The sequence below is a fragment of the Anarrhichthys ocellatus genome, unplaced genomic scaffold (assembly GCF_004355925.1).
Source record: "Anarrhichthys ocellatus isolate YVR2014 unplaced genomic scaffold, GSC_Weel_1.0 scaffold30, whole genome shotgun sequence".
Lineage (NCBI taxonomy): Eukaryota > Metazoa > Chordata > Actinopteri > Perciformes > Anarhichadidae > Anarrhichthys > Anarrhichthys ocellatus.
This window is the reverse complement of record NW_022280060.1, coordinates 3,601,149-3,603,274: the sequence shown is the minus strand read 5'-3', so window position 1 is coordinate 3,603,274 and position 2,126 is coordinate 3,601,149. Positions and strand designations below refer to the sequence as shown.

Genomic DNA, 2,126 nt, shown 5'->3' with positions numbered 1-2,126 from the left:
GTGTGTGTGTGTGTGTGTGTGTGTGTGTGTGTGTGTGTGTGTGTGTGCGTGCGTGTGCGTGCGTATGTGTGTGTGTGGTCGTGTGTGTAATTGTCCACATGTCCATTGTGCACTCATCTCTATGTGTCGGTTCGCACGTGCAAGTGTGTCTGTGCTCATCTGTGTGTGTGTGTGTGTGTGCTGTGATCTAAGCTGTAGAAACAGCTGTTCAGGTGTTGAGCTGATTACTGGATGAGTTTTCTGAGGAGAGCTACCCGCCGTGCCCCCCCCCAAACACCCTCTTTCGCTCTCTGCTGTATTACAGGGCTCTCTCCAAATGACAGAGTGCTTTTGTCCAGCCCTTTGAAATCCTTGTCACATTCCTTTCCGACGCGCAGCCCAACAACAAAGGAGCCTTCATGTTGTGGAGCGGATTGGGAAAAAGGCATAGACAAAACTTTGTTGGGAAAAGCCCTCAGTTTGTGCCAAGTGGTTCATGCTGTAGATTATCAAAAGGATCTTATTTTTGTTTAGAGCTCCCTGACGTTGTTTGTTTGTGTATGGTTGTGCGGGGGAGATTCCTGTCACCATTTCCCTGTTTTGAAAAGGAGAAAGATACAATTTGTTTCCACACACGGTCCCTGTGGCCATAGTTTGGCCCCTGCTATTTTTGGAAAGATTTTGATACAGGCTTCTGTTGAGACCGAGTGTATCATCATTGTTTTGCCAAGAAGTGTTGCTTAGTGGGGTGGATAATGCTTCTGGGAAGCATTTAGATTATGCAACACTGAAACTCTGTTGAATTCATTACTAGTGTTTTTTTAAGTGCCGTGGCGGCCGCGCAAATGTGAATAATCTAACGTGTGTGTTTGTATGTGTTTGTATTTCCAGTGGAGACCGGGGTGGAGGACAGGCAACCAATAGCAAACCAGGAAACTGAGCAGCCCTCAGCGCCTGTACACACAGGTAACTTCATCTACCACACCTCTCCCTACGTATACACAGCTTTGCATTACCTTCCATCCACCTCTCTCTTGCTCCAACCTTCCCTTCATCTGCCTGCTGAGCTGAACCCAGCAGCAGAGGCAGCACGACTCTATATATATGTTCTACAGTAGCTTTTACTTCTTCTCTTGTCTGAATACTACTTTGATTGCTGTAGGAATGTAATGCGATTCCGCATCCATTAATAGTCAATCTAGGCTTATGTCAGCTGTATGTAGATGTAGAGGGTCGAGATTTCAGGCATGACATATGTTGTATGCGTAAACGTTTTCTGTAGATTGCGTGTGTGTTTTTGTTTTTTTTTGAGATGTGGAGAAAGGGAGTTCACAAGGGCAGAAGGAAGAAAGAGTGTGAGACAAAGAGATGAAAGGGTTTGGGGGGGGGGTGTTTAAACTGGGAAAGGGGGGGGGGGGGTAAAGAGGGAGGAGCGGCAGACAAGAGGAAAGAAGAAAGAGAAGAAAAAAAAAGAGCAGGGTAGAGAGAGACACGATGAGAAGAAAGTAGAGGAAAGCAGATACGTAGGTGGTGTGTGTGGCAGCACATTCCCCCGACACCACATCATGTCTACAATCGGTGTGATAAATAGGTGGCTAGGTTTCACACTGCAGGCCTGATTGTTGCTCTGCCATGAGCTTAGATCAGCTGCCACTTCCCGAGAGGCAGCCAGAGAATTCCTGATAGGATGTTTGGCTGCGTGCGGCCGGGAGGATGTAGCTGTGTTGCGTTTGGCAACACAAACATGAAAAGGCACTGCAAGTCATTGACAAGTTGCAGAAGTCTGCACACTGCACATGCATGCTGTGTGCGTGGATTACATGTGTTCCTATGTGAATGTTTGAGTTGTGTGTGTGTGTGTGTGTGTGTGTGTGTGTGTGTGTGTGTGTGTGTGTGTGTGTGTGTGTGTGAGATGTGGCACAGCCTGCGCTGACTTGTTTCCCAGCCTGCAGCTCAAAAAGCTGCTCTCAGTCAAAGGTCTCTGTAGTACAAAAGCTAATGCTTCACACTCACCACAGGAATGCTGTTATGCACTCACACACACACACACACATATGTATATATCTATACATGCACACACACATATTGCATGCTCACACAGGCAAATACGCCCACGCCCACGCCCACACACACACACACACACACAC

The 2,126-nt window shown here is 47.3% G+C and overlaps 1 protein-coding gene across 1 annotated transcript in view; it reads left to right on the top strand.

Annotated features, from left to right (window-relative positions):
• Positions 1 to 2,126, top strand: part of cpamd8 (C3 and PZP like alpha-2-macroglobulin domain containing 8) — a 38,907-nt gene that overhangs the window by 34,163 nt on the left and 2,618 nt on the right. Inside the window, exon 42 of the mRNA XM_031864058.1 lies at positions 871 to 945. Within this exon, the coding sequence (XP_031719918.1) occupies positions 871 to 945 (75 nt within the window). The remainder of the gene's footprint in view (positions 1 to 870; positions 946 to 2,126) is intronic.